Source organism: Pelodiscus sinensis, chromosome 6, assembly GCF_049634645.1.
Source record: "Pelodiscus sinensis isolate JC-2024 chromosome 6, ASM4963464v1, whole genome shotgun sequence".
In the NCBI taxonomy this organism is placed as follows: domain Eukaryota; kingdom Metazoa; phylum Chordata; order Testudines; family Trionychidae; genus Pelodiscus; species Pelodiscus sinensis.
The window spans coordinates 8,054,851-8,073,407 of record NC_134716.1 but is presented as its reverse complement, the minus strand read 5'-3'; the positions used below and the strand labels follow the sequence as shown (position 1 = coordinate 8,073,407).

The following is an 18,557-nucleotide window of genomic DNA, read 5'->3' as shown; positions in this document are numbered from 1 at the left end:
ATTAGAGTTCGATTGTTTGTCAGGAGGAGAACTTACTTCAGAAAGAGAGAGTTTATATGCTGAAGTGAATGATGTATTGCGTAGATTTCAAGCAGATAAGACTTTTATAAGAAGTTTGACCAGTGTCCCTACTGCATTTATATCATTTCCAGTTTTCTTGATGCTGGGGGGAGGGAACAACCGTTGTGTGATTTTTTTTTTTTTTAAAGCTATCTTGAAAGGATTGCACAGGCCAAATAAGGATAACCTGTCAGTGTAGTAATCACTCAAGAAAATCACTAAGTGCACTGATAATCAAAGGTGTTCCAGGAAGGAAGAACTAGTGTGCGGCTTTCCACCTAAACCTTGCCTCTCTCCTAGAATTATTGGAAATTTGCTCCTTTTATATGTGCACTCTCTCCTGCCTGCCTTTTGTTGGTTTGTTACAGATGTATTATTACAGTGATTTATCTCTGGAAGAGAAGCCAGGAATATCCTGCATTGTATTGGCTGAGTCCTCTTCTGACTGCTTGCAGCAGATGCTGAGGAAACCAAAAGGGAGTTAATTCAGCCCAGGGTTATGTTACAGTAACAGATTTTCAGGCAGAAATCTCTGAGCACTTCGGTTCAGCCCCCAAGTTCTCTCTGTTCCACATAAACTTGGGGTCTTCTCACTTCTAGTGTTGGGAAATAATTTACACCCAAAATGCCCAACCACGAGGTTACTGAGACAGGAAGCTACACAGGAGGAAGGAATCCACCAGCATTCCAGGTTTCCTGCATAAGCAATCCACATTTAGGCCCTGGTAGCTTGGGGAGGAAGTTGTGTTAATGGGTTTAAATGTTCCCTAGTTTTTGAGGGAAAATTTATTCTTGTCTTGTGTAGTTTATATTTACCAGTGCGTATACGGAATTGTAAGTAATGCATTTTGTTATTTATTAGTTGTTTTCATAATAATAATGACTTATAAAGCACTTTTCATGCAGACGTGTCAAAATGTTTTACAATCAATAACCAACTAACTCTTGCAGTATCCTCTAAGGGATTACTCATATTTGTGTTTTAAAACGGGGTAAACTGTAGCAGCTGAGGAATTTAAAGGCTTTTTTTCCTGACATGCATTGGCATTGGTAGAAATCTATTGGCATTGGTAGATTTTTTTGCCTAAACATTCTTAGACAAAAAATGGCTTTTCAACCAAAACAAAAATGTTCACGAAAAATTGTAAATTTGAACGTTTTCCAACAAATTTTTTTTTATCTGAAACCCAAAATAATTTTTGCAGGAAATTTTGGGATTAAGCAACTGAAATTTCTCTCAAAAAATATTTGCCACCTTTCTCTTAAGGAGAGAATAATCATTCTTGAGAGAGTTGCACAGCAAGTCAGCAATATACAGAAGAAAATAAAGCGTTGTCCACATTGTACTTTAAGGGTACGTCTAGACTACACGCCTCTGTCGCCAGAGGCATGTAGATTAGGCTACCAGGCATAGGAAATGAAGCGGCGATTTAAATAATCGCCGCTTCATTTAAATTTACGTGGCTGCCGCACTGAGCCGATAAACAGCTGATCAGCTGTTTGTCGGCTCAGCGCGGTAGTCTGGACGCGCGGGGGTCGACATCAAAGGCATTTGTCGACCACCCAGGTATGCCTCCTGGGATGAGGTTTACCTGGGTGGTCGACAGATACCTTTGATGTCGACCCCCGCGCATCCAGACTACCGCGCTGAGCCGACAAACAGCTGATCAGTTGTTTGTTGGCTCAGCGCGGCAGCCACGTAAATTTAAATGAAGCGGCGATTATTTAAATTGCCGCTTCATTTTCCTATGTCTGGTAGCCTAATCTACATGCCTCTAGCGACAGAGGCATGTAGTCTAGACGTAGCCTAAAAGTTTGGTCACTCAGGGGTTTGAAAAAACTCACCCCAAATGACAAAAGTTTTAATGCCAAAAAGCACCAGTGTGAACAGCATTTTGTTGGCAGGAGCCGCTCTCCCCTCGACAAAGGTACTGTCTCTCATTCGGGGTGGTCTTATTTTGTCTGGCTACACAGTGCACCTTGTAACTGCGCGACTGTAGTGACACAATCGTGCCTTTGTAAGGTGCGCATTGTAGACAAAGACTGACTTATCTCTCCAGATTCTGTCCCCTCTTCTAAGCACTTCGGGCTTCTTAAGGACAAATGTAAATAACTGCAGAATAGGCAAGACAGTGGAGAATTGGGATTGGCGTCCGGCTCAGCATCACAATAGAAAGACCAGTGTAATAGTCCGACAACAGTTTCCTGCAGCAATTCTTCACCCTAAAATAGATTATGGATTTCTTTGTTACGGGCTCTTTAATTTTAAAATAATATCATAAATTGAACACACAGCAAAGATTTCAAGTTTTGGCTCTGTTCTTATCTATGGGCTCAATGGATCCCTGGATAGATTTGCCCTGCTATGTTCACCTGACTGCCATACTTCATGTCCATTTGTAATCAAAGGCACAATAATATAGACATATGTATTTAAGTTAGGCAGGGTCAGACTGGGTGATTAGAAGGATGGGAGACTTCCAGAGAATAACTTGGGTGATAGTGTTGGAGACTGACCCTCTCGATCACTATTGAGTCAGTATCCTAGCGTGAAACTTAATCCACGATCAGAACTGATGAGGTTAGTGAAGCACTTTGGTGTCCTTCTAGATGAAAAGGGCTGTGTGAGTAGACGTCCTTGGTCATTGTTTCAGTACGTTTCATACTCATTTAATAATCTCATCATCTGGGTGGAAACAGAGCGCGAATGGAGCTCCTCTTCTGCATTTTAATAAAGAAATTAGTTTAATACCCATAGGGAGACAAAATATGGAAACCAGTACTTCCTCTTGTTCCGTGTTTGCTACCGGAGACTTGCTTGTGGAATATCAGGTACCCTTGGATCTCGCAATAAAATTCTAGGTAGCAGATGTAAAAGCTGATCAGTCGCTTTTTTAAAAATGTGGATTGTCTTATTCTTAAGAATAATAGTTAAGGAGATTTTCAGAACTGCTTAGGTGAATTAAGAATACCAATCCCAGTGAACGCCTGAGGGATTTGTGGTAGGGCATGTACCCCAGATAAGATCCAAAAGGGTTCCTATGAAATGAGAGGCCAATTAACATACCAAGGGGACCTGGAGGGAGAGACAGGCTTAACTGAGGATGATGCAGAGCTAGGAAGAAGAATATGAGCAGAGAAAGGTGGCAGGAAGAGAGTCTGCAGTCACTCTCTAGAAGGGATGTGAAGGAGGAACTAGTTACCCGATAACTGGTTGATCAGCACCCAACCAGACCAGAGCAGCCCCCTACCCCTGCAGCACAGTGCAGCGGGCCTCAGGGATGAAAAAGGCCACAGGGATGGAATTAATCCTATGATGGACCTTGGAAAGGGGGCTGGGCACAGAGAATCAGCGTTCCCGCGGAGAAAGGAGCTGGGAAGGGGTGCTTTTGTCAGGTGGCTGTGCTCGACAAGACAGGTTTGTTCCAGGGAAGGTGCTTTTTCTAAGCTTTAGGGTGGTGGTTGCATGGGGTCTTGGAAATTGGTTGATGGAGGCTGAGAACACTTCTGCGCTTTGAATCCTTCCCTTCCCTTTTCCTTGCTGATTTGCTCACAGCTTGCCTCATGAGCTCTGTCCTTCTCCTATGGGATACATTCTTCAGCTGCAAATTGAGGCCTGTACTCTTGATTAATTTAGTTCATCCTGCTCGTGTCATCTGGCATTAAAAATGCAGCTCCACAGATTTCCCTGTACACTAACGTCAGTAAACATCCGACAGCAGTTGGCAGGTCCATGTTTTGGACTGATTGCTGGTGAGGTGTAAGCTCCATTTCCACATCTCATTGAAAAGGTGGCAGAATAGTAAGGGTGCTATGGCAGAACCCTGGAGACCAGCATTCAGTTCCTTACTCCACCACAGACTTTCTGTGGGACTTCAGGCAACTCTCTTGGTACTTCAGTTCCCTCTTTGTATCGTGGGGATAACAGCGTTTCCCTGCTTCACCGTGGCATTGTCAGAATATTTGTAGAAAACAATTGTGAGGCTCTTAGACACTGTGGTGATGAAGGTTATGTAAGTATCTAAGGGCATGTCTATGCTACAGAGAAGATTGACCCTATGGAGGGTGATCTTCTAGCATTTGATTTAGCGGGTCTAGTGCAGACCCCTAAATCAAACACTGAGGGCAGCCCCTTCCAGCATCTGGTACTCCTCATTTGGCATGGAGTAAGGGAAATCAGTGAGATCATGTGTTTCCATCGACCTCCCATAGTGTGGACCGGGACTTAAGGTATGTTGACTCCAGGTACGCAATTACATAGCTGGAGTTGAGGATCTTAGGTTGGCCTTCCCCTCCTCCGGTGCAGACCAGGCTTAAGAAAGCTGTCCAAGGTGCTGAAAGTCTTGGGGAGGAGGGTGTCTTTCCTTTTATTTTTGTCTCTCTTCCTGATAGGAACTGGTAAAAGATTTTTTTTTTTTTTTAGAAACAGATTTTATGAACATTCCAAATTAGAGGCGAAATTCTGGGGCCAGCTCTGTCCTTGGTAGGTCTCGGCCGACATTCTCTCTGCATGAGTGGAAATCTTATTGACATCAGTACGGTATTTTGTGTCCAACATCCTTCATAAAAACTGCATCCTCCTCCCTCTCCTCACCCGCACGCTTCTGCAGAGTTAAATAATAGAATGGCTGAGATAAATAGTAGCTGGGAGAGATGTGAAGGCAAGGGAGGGGGAAGACGGTACGTTTTCAGCTGAGATTTGAAATGAGATGGAGGTTCAGTGAGGTGGGGAGAGAGAGGAAGTTAGTGCCAAAATGAAAGCTCTTGCGTCTCACCTGCTGAGTGTGTGGAGGAACAGAGAGGAGGCCAGTGTTAGAGACACAGAGAGAGGACCCTTTTCAGATAGGCTGGAGTGAGCCCACAGTGGTTATGAAGAGCAAGCAGGAGTGAGTCTAATTTGTCCCCCAGACCGTGTCAGGCAGCAGCATTATGCCTGCTGGAGTCTGATGAGCTGGGACTTGGCTAATAGGGGGTTTGTTTCATGTGGCCAGGATGCAATCGAGATGTGGAAGAAGACTTCAGCAAAGGCAGGGTTGGGACTCATGCACAGGCATGGGACTTGGTAGCCTTATTTAGGATTAAGCATGATGCCAACTTTATGGTCAGCAGAGGTAGCCGAGAGTCATTTGGCAAGAAAACAGGTCAGAGGAGATGCCCATGCAGCTATCTAGTAGAGCCAGTTGAAAAGGAGAGCTCTTCTTTTGTGAAATTTTTCAGCAAAACATCATCCCCATCCATCTCTTTCCTCCTCCCCACTGGAAAAACGTTGAGCAGCTCCAGAGGCAGAGGAGGAAGATGGCACAGACCAGGCTGTCAAAAGCTGAGCTCGGACCCAGGGGAATGCGGAGGAGGAGGGAAGTAAAAGTTCACTACGAAGAGGGAGTCATTTGGCCCGCATGGAGGATTATGGGTTTCCATGCTATGGCCTATCGGATGAGAATGGGTCCAGGATATTGTTACATGATAAAGGAGAGCTTAGAGAAGGAGCAGTCATTGTACAGCTCCGGGGAGAGAGACGAAGGAATTCATTGACAATGGCAGATTTTTGACAATAGGGTAAGTTGCTGTACTGAGGGAAAGGGATTTGCTGACACTGGTGAGGCTGGACAGAGCAAGGGCTGGGCAAACAATAGTCATTTAAGGAGAGAGTTTTCTTGTGGATGGTTGTAAAGAGAATACAAGAAAGGGGAGCGACACTCATTCAAGACAGGAATCGTCTCCAATCTGTATTTGCACAGGGCTTAGCACAATCTCTCTTGGGGTCCTACGAGCACTCCCAGAACATTTAAATGTAATAACAACACATCAAAAGCAGAGCAGAGAATCAGCGCACATATCGCAGAATGCAGTCTTCCCTTGTAATTAATTGCAAGCCTTTTCAAGCTAGATTAGTCCTCTGTTCCATAATGTAGTGATCCATGAAACAAACGTCTGATACCTGGTGAGAACAGCTTCTACTGTCTAAACCTTCTGACATCATACTTGGCTGCTGATTAGTCAGGGCTGCACAAACAGTTCTATGTAATGTATGTATGTGCAGCGCTTCTTTGAATGTTTGCTTAAAAATGGCAGATTGTGATTAACAGACAGGGAGGCGATGCCTTGATAAGTTCTCCAAAAGCAGAAGTGCAAAACTTTTTGCAACAGCCAGATAACACTGGGCATTCTGGCTCCTGAAACTAGTCTCATAGCACTCTAGTGCCATTGGATTTAGAGGCATGACTCCATATTTACACCAGCGGAGGTAAAATCTGTAGCAGAGCCAATGATTATCTAATCCCAGCTTTGTTTCCTTTTTCATACGTCACCCTAGGCAGCACCTCATCAGTTCTTACAGTGCTGAATAAAAGGCCCCACCCTCCGATGCAATTTTCTTGTCAGCGCTACTGTTTAATTAAGTAGGAAGCTCATGTGAAACAGCAGCTTGTGAGCCTTGCTTTTTCCCCTCCGTGGAAATAACAGTAATAGGTTCTTTATCCAGAAATATACCATATGCCAATCAAATCTGGACTTGAATTCCATTTACAGTTCCCTGATTCCTGTCCAATGGTGGATTTAACAGGGTCCTTATAAATGTGCATTTCTTCAAACCTGAGAGCAGCAGGACTACAAAGATGCTTAAAATTGTGCCTGCGCTCAAGTATTTGGCCTTATTGCACTCTACGTCAGAAATGTTGAAGCAATTACGCTGCTATAAAACTGGTTGGAGAGAACAATCCAGGACCCAGTGTCAAATCCTTTGATGTTACCTCACAAACACTATCGAACTGACAAGGGAGGGAGGTTTAGGTTGGACATTAGGAAAAAGTTCCTAACTGTCAGGTGGTTAAACACTGGAATAAATTGCCCAGGGAGGTTGTGGAATCTCCATCTCTGGAGATATTTAAGAGTAGGTTAGATAAATGTCTGTCAGGGATGGTCTAGACAGTACTGGGTCCTGCCATGAGGGCAGGGGACTGGACTCGATGACCTCTCAAGGGCCCTTCCAATCCTAGTATTCTATTATTCTAAGTATTGGACACTTACAGCCCACTCAATTAGACTCATTAGCACTGACTCTATAATTGACAGGGGGGTTTTCTTCTCCCTCTCCCTTCTTTTTCTGTTATAAATTGGGAGGTTCCCCCTTTTTTCTCCACTCCCATCTGTGGGTGGGTTTGCCCACAAAAGCTCATGATTCTATCTATCTATCTATCTATCTATCTATCTATCTATCTATCTATCTATCTATCTATCTATCTATCTATCTATCTATCTATATCTATAAATTATTATTTTAGTCTCTAAGGTATTCCAGGAGAACTTGTTTTTTTTTTAAGTTACAGAGTAACATGGCTACCTCTCTGAGGATATGTCTACATTGCACTGCTCTTCCAAGAGAGGAATGCAAATGCAGACGAATAAAATTGCAAATGAAGCGTGGATTTGAATTTCCCGAATTTACATAATCGCGTCTGGCTGCTATTTTGCAATACCCTGTTTTGAAAAAAGAAACGCTGTCTAGACGTGGTTATTTCAAAAGAAAACCCTTCATTCTAAATAATCCTTACTCCTTATAAAATGAGATTATGCAAATGAAGCGTGGGAAATTCAAATCCGTGCTTCATTTGCAATTTCGTTCTTCTGCATTTGCATTCCTCCCTCGCAGAGGAATGCAGTGTAGACAGGCCCAGAGACTGCTTCTTAAGTGCCATGCTAATTTGATGTGCACAGAAATCCAAGGGACTGTGAGCACCTTGTTTTTGCTCTCAGTCTCATTGGTGCAATCCAGAGTACCTCTTCTAAAATCAGTAGACTTTTTTTTTAAAGGGGAAGCTTCATTTTAGCCAGTATTTTTGTGTTGCTTGCTTCGATGTTTCCTATCTGAAAACATTTGGGTTTTTTGTCCCCCTAGTTGTGCCTAGTCTTAAATTAGATCAGAAGCTACTGGTGTTGTGCAAACACTTAGCACAATGAGACCACAGTACTGACACTACAGTAGCACAAATAATAGAGGGGAACAAACCACGTGTCCCTTTTAAACTGTATTGGTGCTGATGGGCTTTTATTTTCTTCCACTCCAGCTATTGAATTGAACTATATTGAACTGCGTGCTAGCTCTGAGAGCAGAGACAACGCACTGGATAAAAACAAGCTTTTAATGCAGCTTCATGCATTGACTCTTCCCTCTCAAATTCCATTATTCATGTGCATTTAAAATGCCGGCCTCTCTGGCTATCCGCAGTTAGAATTATGAGGAGGCTGGGCATACCAGTCTTGACTGCTTTTATAGGCTGCTCCGCCGGGTGAATAAGAATAAATTATTTTTGTGCTTGAAACAATGTACAGTTGCAACAACTAAAGTGGTCTAAGAATAGTCACTTGATATTTATAGGTAAACTCTGTGTGGGGGTTTTATTAACTGATACTGGGCCTTCTCCTCATGTGATTCCATTGCCACACCCTTATGAGCTCAGTTACGTAGACTTGTTGCGGATACACCCTTTTTATAAAGTTGATTTATGCTACTTCCGGCTGGCTCCCTTTTTCTAACAGTCATATTATGGTCCAACTCCCGCTGTCTTCAGTGGCAGCGAAGTTAGGTCACGAATCCTAGAGACCGTATGTCAAGTGAGTTTAATGACCTCAGGTGAGTTCCCTTTGAAGGGGTGTCTGGGTCACATAAATTGCCTCCCAGTCTGCACTTATTTAGCACCATGCTTGGCAGCCTCAGACAAAACACTCATTAAAAGGCCTAAGAATCCATTAAGCAGTCACCCTAAAGGTGATCTCTCTCTGTGGGAGGTGAGGCTTACTGGCAAGGCATTGTGGGAAAACTTGGTAGCACCACTAATCTTTTCCATTTGGGGACTAAACAGACCACTCCAGTCTCTGGGACTGTCAGTACAAAACTTTTCACTGGGAGTAAATCCAAGCCAACACAATAATAATAATAATAGCAGGAGATGATAAAATCTGTATTAATGCCATTTTTAAAAAAATAGAGAGGTCCACAGGAGCCATGATTGTACTAAATCTGTTTATCTTGGCTCATCCTCCAATTCCAGGTTAATTGGGGTGGGGGATAGCTCAGTGGTTTGAGCATCGGCCTGCTAAACCCAGAGTTGTAAGTTCAATCCTTGAGGGGACTGTTTAGGGATCTGGGGCAAATCTGTCAGGGATGGTACTTGGGGCAGGGGACTGGACACAACTCAATGGCCTCTTAAGGTCCCTTCCAGCTCTATGAGATAGGTATAATTAAGAGTGGGTCCAAGCCTGTTCAAAGTTACTTTTGGTAAGTAGGGATGTTAAAAATTGTGTAATGGGGTAACCACTGGAAACTCTCAGCAGTTACATGGTTGCGGGCTCTGCAGTATAAAGCTTAGCTTATAAGTTAAACAATTAGTTGTTTGCACATAGACATCCCTACACCCAAGTGACCTTTATTCAGCCTCTAAGTGCATTCCGGCCACCCTACGCAAAAGCCAGGAGGGATGGGTGTAGCATCATCTTAGTGCTGGCTGAAGATCCCTCCGTGCCAGGGGTATCCTCAACTGCCTACCTAAGTTCCATTTCCAGAGCGTGGTCCCAGCCCCTGGCCCAGAAAACTGAGCTGCTTTTCCCAATGTGGCTGCGCACACACAATGTAAGTGCATCATTTGCTTCTGCGAATCCCCCGCACGGGTGTGAATGTCAGTTAGTTACATAAAGTTGGCATCAAAGGATAAACATGGGTGCCCTTAAAGTCAATAGGAGCAGGATCATGCTTGGGGCCTTCTCTTCACTTGGACAAAAGGGTTCAATCTTCAAGCTGAGTTGGCAAACTCGAGGTGCAATCTAGGGATGTAACATTGTAACTGATTAAACAATTAACCGATAAGCAAAAGTTTATGGGTTAATGCTATAGAATACATGTATTCTCCCCCTCCCCCAAACTAGTAAATTTTTTACCAGGCTGGCCAGCAGCCCGACTCACTCTGGGTCTCTGCATTTAAAGTGTATTAGGAGCCAGGTGGGCAGGCAGTTCGAACCGGGTCTGGGAGCTCAGACCTCCCCTTAGACAGGGACTGCTGCCACCCCATGCTGCTGCCGCTTTATCAGAGGCAGCAGCACAGGGCAACAAGCAGCTGCAAGAGGAGCTGGTTTTCCAAATGGCTCCTGTCGTGGACTGGCTCCTGTCTGGCACCCTGCACTGCTGCCGACCTCGCCCCCCGGGGACTATAGACTAGTCGACCAACCGATAAGAATTCATGAGGTTACTCAACTATTCAGTTAACCGATATTTAACATCCCCAGTGCAATCCTAGTGAAGACAAGGCTGTGTGTAGTGTTCGCACGTGTTAGCAGGTCACGGTAAAGATAATGGGGGAGTGTAACCTGCCTGGACTTTACCTCCTGTTATAAAAGGGCACCATTTCCTGGCACTGATACAGATACGCATGCAAGCACAATGTTCACTAGGCACACTGGTGCTGAAGCAGTGTCCTTAGGCCTGACTCAGGCATCCTTAGGATACTAAACGTCCCTTTCTTTCCCCTCCCCTTCTCCCCACTCCTCCTCCTGCTGCAGATTTTTATTGGCGAGATCTCCATGTATTTCATAAAGTCAACCCGAGAAACCCTGATTGTCCAGGAGAAAACTATCTTGACCGGAGAGTGCTGTTACTTGAATCCGTTACTTCGAAGAATTATACGCTTCATAGGTAAGAGTCCATAAACACAGTGTGTTTTGCCCCTGCTTGTGAAAAAATTAAACAAAAGAACACTGATTTCTTATGATCTACAGCACAGCACTAATTCAGCTGTGAAATCTCCACAGGCTTCTTCCACCGAGAGCAATAGTCCTCCTCAGGACTTGCAGAGTAATGTTGAAAATATGCCAAATCATGCTATATGCAGCTGATTTATATGCAATTTTGCTAAGTTTTATGCTTCTCCTGGACCCTGGAAGCAAGGTTATGTCCATCAGAGCTTTAACTGAGTAAGTTTTATCATGGATATTCCCCCGTAATTATTTTACTCCACAGCCCTTCTCTGCCAATTTTTCTCTCGAAATATTAATTAACTTCACAGAACAAGAGCAGGAAGACCTGTGACTTTGAGGAGATGCAACCCTCCACGCCATGCGCAAAGTCACGGTCTAGCCCAAAGGAAATGAGGCATGAAACGTTAGCTGGGGTTCCTCCTCCCCCAATTCTTTACTGTTTTGAATAGGAACATACTAGTAGTAAGGAGTTGCAGTGAGGCCATGTCTCCAATACTGGAGGATCCACACTCCGATGATCAATCTTCCGGGGTTCAATTTAGTGGGCTTAGTAAAGACCCGCTAAATCAATCGTTGAGGGCACCCCCTGTCGACCGTGGTGGTACTTGCTGTTGCGAGGAGTAAGGGGAGTTGAGGGGAGAGTTTCCCATCAGCTTCTCCAGTGGGGCTGCTCCAGAAAATTGATGCAAGGTACGTCGGTCGACTCCAGCTACGCAATTCATGTCGCTGGAGTTGCACGTCTTGCATCGATTTTCTCCGCTCAAAACCCCCAGGTCCCTGCCTCACCTCCCAGCCCCATCACCCCAATCCCTCGGCCCCTGCCCTGCCTCATCGCTCCCAGCCCCCCGCCTTGCCTCCCAGCCCCATACCCTAATCCCTTTTCCCTTGGCTCTCCTCCCAGCACCATCAGCCCCAGGTCCCCAACCTTCCTGCTCCGTCCTGGCCCTGTCAGTCCCGATCCCTAGGTCCCTGCCCGCTGCTCTGCCTCCTAGCCCTGTTGGCCCCAATCACCCCATCCCCTCAGCCCCCTGCTCTGCCTTCCAGCCCCATCAGTCCCAGTCTCTCTGCCCTCACTGCCTGTTCCACCTTCCAGCCTCGCTGGACCCAGTCCCCTGGCCCCCAGTCTCCCTGCCTCAGTCCTCCACCTCCTAGCCCACAGCTCCAGCCAGGTCTGCCTGCCTCCCACCAACCTTCCTACCCTCCTCCTGCCCCCCACAGCCCAGCCCCATGGAGGGTGCAGATTCTAGGGCTGCATAGGGCACCAAAACTCTTAGGATGGCCCTCTACTGCAGATTGCCTGGAGCTGAGAGAAGGAGCTAAAATCTGACTTGGGTTTACATATACTGAGTTTCTCTCCCTTTTTGCTGACACAGACGGGGGAAGAATTCCAGAACGAAATGACCTTTCACAGGTTGAGCCATAAGACTGTGTGCTATTGAACATGGAGATAGGATACATCCTACATTGAGAGCAATAGCTCTTTACCGATTGGTGATTGTGGGTTAAGATCAGTGATTCTCAGCCAAATGTACCCCTGGGGATATGCAGAGGTCTTCCGGGGGTCCATCCGCTCACCTAGATCCATGGTTCTCAATCTGAACCATTGTAATAAAACTTCCCCCAAAAATCTCCTCTGTAGGCTGGCACCTGGAATGGAAAATTTACAGCCTGAACAGCTACATTTTCACAAAAGTATAAGCAATGGACAGCAGGTCTTTATACTGGAAAGGGTTGGACAGCCTTAACCGAAAGCACTCGCAAGTTAGGACAGCTCCAAATGAAGGTTGCCCAGGCCGGCAGCACGTCAGCTCTCTAAACTCCATGGTGCTCTCATGTTGCTCTAGCTCCAGTGGGTCCTAAATCCCTGCAGGATTTAGTTGGTTTATATACAGTGGTTATAGCCTCTGTCCCGTGGTTTGAGACCTTCCTGACTAGCTGGCAGGGTGAGTGGCGTGTGTCTTGTGGAGAATAGTGATAGAAATGTAGCCGTGTTAGTCTGGGGTAGTTGACGCAAAATGCAGGACAATGTAGCACTTTAAAGACTAACAAGATGGTTTATTAGATGATGAGCTTTCGTGGGCCCACGAAAGCTCATCATCTAATAAACCATCTTGTTAGTCTTTAAAGTGCTTCATTGTCCTGCATTTTGTCTTGTGGAGGGCTTCATTGTCCTCCAGTTTCTAATTCATCTGATGAAGCTATCAACCTGGTACGGGCAAACAGCCTGCCAATCAGACATCCAGAAAGGCATCACATCACATGGCTGCATGGCCAATAGCTTGTATGCTATGACTGCATGATTTGTGCACCTTTATGGCTCAGCTTCCACTCCCAGCTTAATTTAAAACACAGACTCACCTTTCGCTGGGCAGCTGAATAATGAAATTAAAGCTTTATTTCCACAAGCGCAAGTGGGGTTTATTATGATAAGACATACACCAGAGAGCTGCTGAGCTCAATCCCCCGGGCAGGTTCAGGGTGTCCTTCCCATGGCTGTAGCCTGGGGCTTGGCTCTGCTTCTCTGCAATGTGTAGAGCAAGGCATGTCCTGCTAGCATCCTCTTAGCCCGTTACGGGGTTAAAACTGAATTTGCATCCCCCTCTCTCGCCCCACCAAGGCTTCCCAGCCTGCTACCTCCAGCTGCCTGCTTCTTCCCTGGAACTCAGGGCTCTGGGATTCCAAATTTCCGGGTCCAGCTAGTCTTGAGGTCAGAGTGGGATTGCTCCAAGGAAGCCTGGCATGGAAACTCCTCACTGACACAGTGAGAGTAGGGACTGGCCATTATTCTGTCCCTACCTAACAGGTATCAGAGCCAGACCCAGGCAGGCTCCATTATCCCCACAGCAGAGAGTATCTCACACCTTCATGGCCTCAAGGAGCCAATTGGTGAGTCTGAGCCATGCAGACCTACACATGTACCATAAAGTCTCTATGAAGGAGTCTGGTTACGTGGGTGAAGCATAAACCTAGACTCAAGAGACCTGAGCCCTGCTCTGCACCTAGCCTCTTGGCAGGCAAGTCTGTTTGCTCCGTGCCTCAGTTTCCCCCTTTCTAAAATGGAGCTAGTGCTATACCTTCTTTTGTAAAATACTTTGCTCCTACCTCTGGAGGGAAAATGTTGTGTAACAGCTCGATAGGTTTATGTTCCGTGGATCCCTCAGCAGAACACCAAGCGTTAATTAGAAGCTTTATGCTTGGGTAGGCGTTGGCTGGAGGACCGCAAACCCTCCAAAGACAAACTGAAAATCACTGCTCCTCTGACCCCCAGAATCCGGCCGGACTCCCTGTAGTTGAATTCCATGTACAGCTCTGGAGCAACATGGTGAGGTCACTTTCCTGTGGCCGATTAAATTGAACATGACCAAGACAGCAAGTCCCCTGTGGGCTTTCAGGAAGTGGCCTTACAGGAGCAGAGACACCAATATCACACGCACGCCCGTCCATGTGCTGTTCTCTGCTGCTTTACTTATAGGGACCCAGGGTTTTCTATAATAAAGGGCTTCTGCTCCTCATTCTCCAGCCACTCGCCTCCTACTCTCCTCCTCCTGCCATGTCAGCTGCTGCTCTCCCACTCCTGGGCAGCTTTTTTTTAAGACCTGTCATTGAGAGCTACTGCCAAGTATCTGTGCCACCCAGAGTTTCCATGGAGCCAGCTATCAGCAGAGGTGCTGGAGTCGGAGAGCGCTGGGCGAGAAAAGCATGGAGGGGAGAATCAGAGGAGGAAATAGGTGTCGAGGGCTGTAGGAATGAGAGGAGACAGACCGAGCCGTTTGGTGGGGAAGATGGCAGCCGTGGAGGAAATGTGAGGCTTGACTGAGGTAGCGTTTGTACGTGTTTTATGGAAACACACAGCATCTCTCATGCCATACCTAGAGCAGGGACATCTGAGAACAGGCCAGCATCTGCAGCCCAGAGCCAGCCAACAGATTCTCCTCTGGCAGCCCTTTCACCCTCTTGGAGATGCCTTCCCACCTTGCTCGGAGGAGCCTCCCGGCCATGCAAGGCCTGCAGCAGTGCACTGAGGTGTGGGGTTCCACCTGCAGTTTGACTGCACCTGGGGGCTTTCCCTTCTCCAGAAGGATGAACTGGCTCCATGCATAAGTGAATCCAGTGGCTAAGAAGCCCAGCAGTGAGCCGCCTAGCAGCCACGTTGGGGCTGGGCTGCCACGCTGCGTTCTGCCCCCACGCTGGCTCCTTGCACAACGCCCATGCTTTAGGGTTGCTGTTCGGTTACTTACACGGCACTAGGGATGTGCACGGGACTTGGCGAGCACATAAAAGAGCATCTCTCCCGCACTGCCGTGGGCTTTGGTGTGTTTCTCCCCGGAGACCAGTCTGTATCGTTTGATAGCCCTTCCTACCTCTCAGGGGTGTCGTGAGGATAAATACACCTCAGCTGCCATGGTAAAGGGGGCCATACAAGTGCCTACAACAGAGATTTGTACACCCCCATAGCGACTGGTACAAACTCCCTCGATGTTTTATGCCTATGCAACTTATATACGGTGTTTTCACTGGAGCACTTATTCCAGTATAACTATCCCTTTGCAGACAGTTCCTGAGTAAACTGTCTAGACTGGCATGATTTTCCGCAAATGCTTTTAACGGAAAAGTTTTCTGTTAAAAGCATTTGCGGAAAAGAGCATCTAGATTGGCACGGACGCTTTTCCGCAAAAGCACTTTTTGTGGAAAAGCGTCCGTGCCAATCTAGACATGCTTTTCCGCAAAAAAGCCCCAATTGCCATTTTCGCCATTGGGGCTTTTTTGCGCAAAACAAATCTGAGCTGTCTATGCTGGTCCTTTTGTGCAAAAGCTTTGCGCAAAAAGACTTTTGCCCGAACGGGAGCAACATAGTATTTCCGCAAGAAGCACTGATTTCTTACATGAGATCGTCAGTGTTCTTGCAGAAATTCAAGTGGCCAGTGTAGACAGCTGGCAAGTTTTTCCGCAAAAGCACTTGCTTTTGCGGAAAAACTTGCCAGTCTAGATGCAGCCTGTAAGTGTTACTCCATCACTTACTTCTTTGCTGTTGTGGGTCAATTATTATGTGATGGAGTGCTGGATCTAGAGCAGTTTGCTTTGATCCTTGTTAATGTTATGAAAGGGGCTGTTCAGTGACCTGTTCTGCTGGCTCCTTGCTTGTGTCACTGGTTGAGCAATCAAAGTATAGTACACCCTGGATAGAGCAATCAAAGTATAGTACACAGTAGGGATATAAGAACTAGTCCCTCGAGTAGTCGCTTCTCCCCCCACCTTGCTGCCTCTATCAGAGACAATAAGTGGGGGGCGGGGGGAGAGCAGGAGCTGGTGCTGGGAGTAGCTGGGAGAGCCAATTCCTGGCTTGAACCGGGTCCCCCAAACTGCAGTTTAGCCTTTTAAATATATAAAGAGCCTACTGGCTCTTCATGCATTTAAAAGGAAGAGCCACAGCAGGGTTAGTTCCTGGGGCCAGGACCTAACCCCACCCTGGCTCCCCTGATTGACTAATCGACTAGTCGATAAATTGATTAAACTAGATGTAACATCCCTACTACACAGCTTGCCAGTGAAATAAACTAAACCACAGTGTTTCCCGCTCTTAGGGTTTATTGCTACAAGAGGTTAAATGTTTTTCTTCAAGCTTCAGCTGCTGTTTTTATGTGAATGCCTGAGAGTCTCAGCTGTCTTAGTTTAAAAAAAAAAACAAAAAATTACCATTGGGTTGTGCAGAAAAACTTGAAAATGTGACCCCCTTAAAGCTTTAGAACCAGGAAGCAAAAGTAAAGAACCTAGTGTTCCTTACTTCAAAATCTCATGATTTTAGGCCAGTCTGATGATTTTGGGAAGCCTGGTTGATGATGTTGAATGAGTAGGTTTGGCAATACCATAAACAGGATATTCTGCTTCTTGTGTATGACAGGCAAGATACAATACTCCTTGGAGCATAAGGTCACTCTGCAGTTCTGATTAATGTACTCTGTTCTGTACCTCTGATTCGATGGAACTTTTTGAAATTGTCAAATCAGTCATTGGCAGCATGGTTCTTAGGTAACACTGTAAAGTACACTAAAGGTACGTCTAGACTACATGGCTCCGTCGACGGAGCCATGTAGATTTGTTTGTTCGGCAAAGGGAAATGAAGCAGCAATTTAAATAATCGCAGCTTACTTAAATTGAAATGGCTGCCCTGCTCTGCCGATCAGCTGTTTGTCGGCAGATCGGGGCAGTCTGGACGCTTCCTTGTCGACATGAAAGCCCTTTATCGACCTCCCCAGTAAACCTCATTCTGCGAGGCATAACGGGGAGGTCGATAAAGGGCTTTCAGGTCGGCGCGGGAGCGTCCAGACTAGCGCACTGAGCCCACAAACAGCTGATCAGCTGTTTGTCTGCTCAGCACGGCAGCCATTTAAATTTAAATGAAGCTGCGATTATTTAAAATGCGGCCTCATTTCCCTCTGCTGATCAGCCTAATCTACATGGCTCCATCGACGGAGCCATGTAGTTTAGACACACCCTAAGTTATCTATACTTTAATAATTGATACTTCAGTAATATAAACTATTTTTAAATAATAATCATTCTCGTCTATTCTAACATTGAAAACGTATGATATAATACACAATAATACACTACGAAGACAGAGTCATCTAAGGATCTCAAAACACTTGACAAACATTCATTCATTAAGTCTGACAACTCTGTGAGCTAGGTAAGGGATTCGTAATGAGTTTACCCACCACTGAAATACAGTTATCCCTGGGAGCAGTGGGGGGGGCGGAGCTGCTATTTAGCAGCACTCAGCAACATTGCTCCATGGTTTAGGATAAGAAGCAGGAGGAGAATACCGGTTTAAATGTAAACTGCAGCAGCCGCTTAGCGTTACTGAGACATAGGGGTAAATTGCTATAAATGATTAATACCTAAATCATTGATGCTAAAATAATTTTAAGTGTGAAAGAGGAAGGAGGATATTGAAGTTAAAGCATAGGCCGGGTTCTATTCCCAGCACTAGATGTGGATTCTTCTCCCAGATCTGCCACAAGAAATTCAGGCCCCGTTTTTCAAAACTGTCCATCCACTTGGGTGAGCAGGTTGAGACAGCAAGGGATTGATTTTTCAGAGGTACTGAGCACTCTCAGTTCCCACCAGCTTCTCTGGAGTCATGGGCGCCTCCGTGGCTGAAAGTAGGGTTCAGGGGGTCTTCCACGAGGCACCCCAAAAATCAGAGCAGTCCAAACGAAATGGACACATTGGAACATTGTGCTTCCGTTTTCCTCTCTGTCAGATGGGAAGAAGGGTAGCTGCTACCCAAAAGTGGAGCAGGGGTGAATTTGTTGATTCTAGTAAAGCACTTTGATGTCTTTGGATGGGAAATGCCAAAGGTGCAGGGTGTTCTTATAAAACATGGTTTTAGAGTAACCTGGTACAACGCACAGTCACCGTGGTCTTTTTCCAGGTGTGAAATATGGATTGTCATTCCTCCTCACCCCCCAGTGTCCATGTTGTGCACAGAGCACAAGCCAGCAACCTGGGCCTCTCCTTACCTCCTTTTTTATGAATGTTCACCCTGATGGTGCTCAGGACTGCAGCCATGCAAACAGCAAGCTCCTATTAAAGTCACTGGGAGCTTGGAAAAAGCTAGGCTGGCAGGACCAAACACCTATGCTAGCATGGGTCTGAAAGTATTTAACACCGCCTTTTGGCCACTCAAGGAGTAAGGTACCACTCACCCTAACAACTCCTCTGGCCACTCAAGGAATAAGGTACTACTCCCC

At 46.0% G+C, this 18,557-nt stretch overlaps 1 protein-coding gene across 3 annotated transcripts in view; it reads left to right on the top strand.

The window, feature by feature from the left end:
* PLPPR1 (phospholipid phosphatase related 1) overlaps positions 1-18,557 on the top strand; it is a 167,959-nt gene that overhangs the window by 136,042 nt on the left and 13,360 nt on the right. For all 3 annotated transcript variants that reach the window (XM_075931388.1, XM_075931389.1, XM_075931390.1), the window contains one exon: positions 10,609-10,741. In XM_075931388.1, the coding sequence (XP_075787503.1) occupies positions 10,609-10,741 (133 nt within the window). The remainder of the gene's footprint in view (positions 1-10,608; positions 10,742-18,557) is intronic.